Source organism: Canis lupus, chromosome 6 (assembly GCF_048164855.1).
Source record: "Canis lupus baileyi chromosome 6, mCanLup2.hap1, whole genome shotgun sequence".
In the NCBI taxonomy this organism is placed as follows: Eukaryota; Metazoa; Chordata; class Mammalia; order Carnivora; family Canidae; genus Canis; species Canis lupus.
Genome location: NC_132843.1, coordinates 37938831 through 37939890, shown reverse-complemented (window position 1 = coordinate 37939890; position 1060 = coordinate 37938831). Strand labels below are relative to the sequence as shown.

The following is a 1060-nucleotide window of genomic DNA, read 5'->3' as shown; positions in this document are numbered from 1 at the left end:
ACCTGGTTGAGAAACCAGAGGCTGTGGCAACCTGGGGAGGGAGGGGCTATCTCTGCATGGCCTAGGGCCCTGGCAGCTGGCCACAGCCTGGCTGCTATAAAGGGGAGCTGCCACTGAGCCCTGCATATCCTCTGTCAACTCTGTTTCGGGAAACCTGGTAAGTAAGACTGCCTCAGTCTGCTCCATGCTTTGGGGCTGCCCCCCCACCCCGGGAGGGCCAGAGGTGGAGCAGAGAGGGGAGAGAAAGCTAAGGGAGGTCTGGAGCAAGATCCAGAGCTCTTGGAGGAAGTCAGTGAGACAGGGATGAAGACAGAGCTGGGTCCTCTGTGCTGTTGGTTGGCTGAGGGCACAGGGAGAGTCAGCAGGCACTGTATGTTTGTGTGGACCTTCCCCGTCCCCCCCTTCCCATCACAGCCACAGCCACCTGCTGGGTTTAGTTATTTGAATGGTGCAGGCCTGGATGAAGCCATTACTTGGAGTAAGGAGTATTCCCCTAGTTTTCACTCTGCTGGGGGCAGAGGAACCATCCCCATCCTGGGATTCCCCATGTGTTTCGTGTTGCAGGTGGGGCAGATCCTTGGGCACCATGCTGACGGAACTGGAGAGTGCCATAAACTCCCTCATTGAGGTTTACCACAAGTACTCCCTGGTGAAGGGGAATTACCACGCCCTCTACAGAGATGACTTGAAGAAATTGTTAGAGACAGAGTGTCCTCAGTACATGAAGGTGAGGAGGGGCTGGGTGTGGCAGGGGTCTCTGTCTGGCCAATGAAGCCCTGGGTCCCTGGTCCCCTACGCCACCCTATGCAGACAGCCATGGCTCAGCTCTTGCCAAGGTCTTTACGCACTGGCTTCTTTCTCCTCCATCTTGACAGAAAAAGGATGCAGACACCTGGTTCCAAGAGTTGGATGTCAATAGCGATGGTGCAATTAACTTCGAGGAGTTCCTCATATTGGTGATAAAGGTGGGCGTGGCCTCCCACAAAGACATCCACAAGGAGTAGCAGAGCCCTGGGCCCCGGGGCTGTCCCTGCCGAATAATAAAGTAGTTGATACCTCA

The 1060-nt window shown here is 55.5% G+C and overlaps 1 protein-coding gene across 2 annotated transcripts; it reads left to right on the top strand.

Annotated features, from left to right (window-relative positions):
- On the top strand, positions 1-1060 carry S100A8 (S100 calcium binding protein A8). Of its 2 annotated transcripts, none has more exons than XM_072829522.1 (3): positions 1-157; positions 565-727; positions 876-1060. In XM_072829522.1, the coding sequence occupies exons 2-3, from the start codon at positions 587-589 to the stop codon at positions 1002-1004; spliced, it is 270 nt and encodes an 89-aa protein (XP_072685623.1). In that variant the 5' UTR covers positions 1-157; positions 565-586; the 3' UTR covers positions 1005-1060. The 2 variants fall into 2 exon arrangements, with proteins under 2 accessions (XP_072685623.1, XP_072685624.1); XM_072829523.1 differs by lacking the exon at positions 1-157 and adding an exon at positions 415-478.

Excerpts from the sequence above, each read along its gene's own strand:
- S100A8 (XM_072829522.1), top strand. The coding sequence starts at position 587 with ATGCTGACGGAACTGGAGAGTGCCATAAACTCCCTCATTGAGGTTTAC. Across the intron at positions 728-875 it reads AGTGTCCTCAGTACATGAAG|AAAAAGGATGCAGACACCTG; the intron begins GTGAGGAGGGGC and ends CCATCTTGACAG.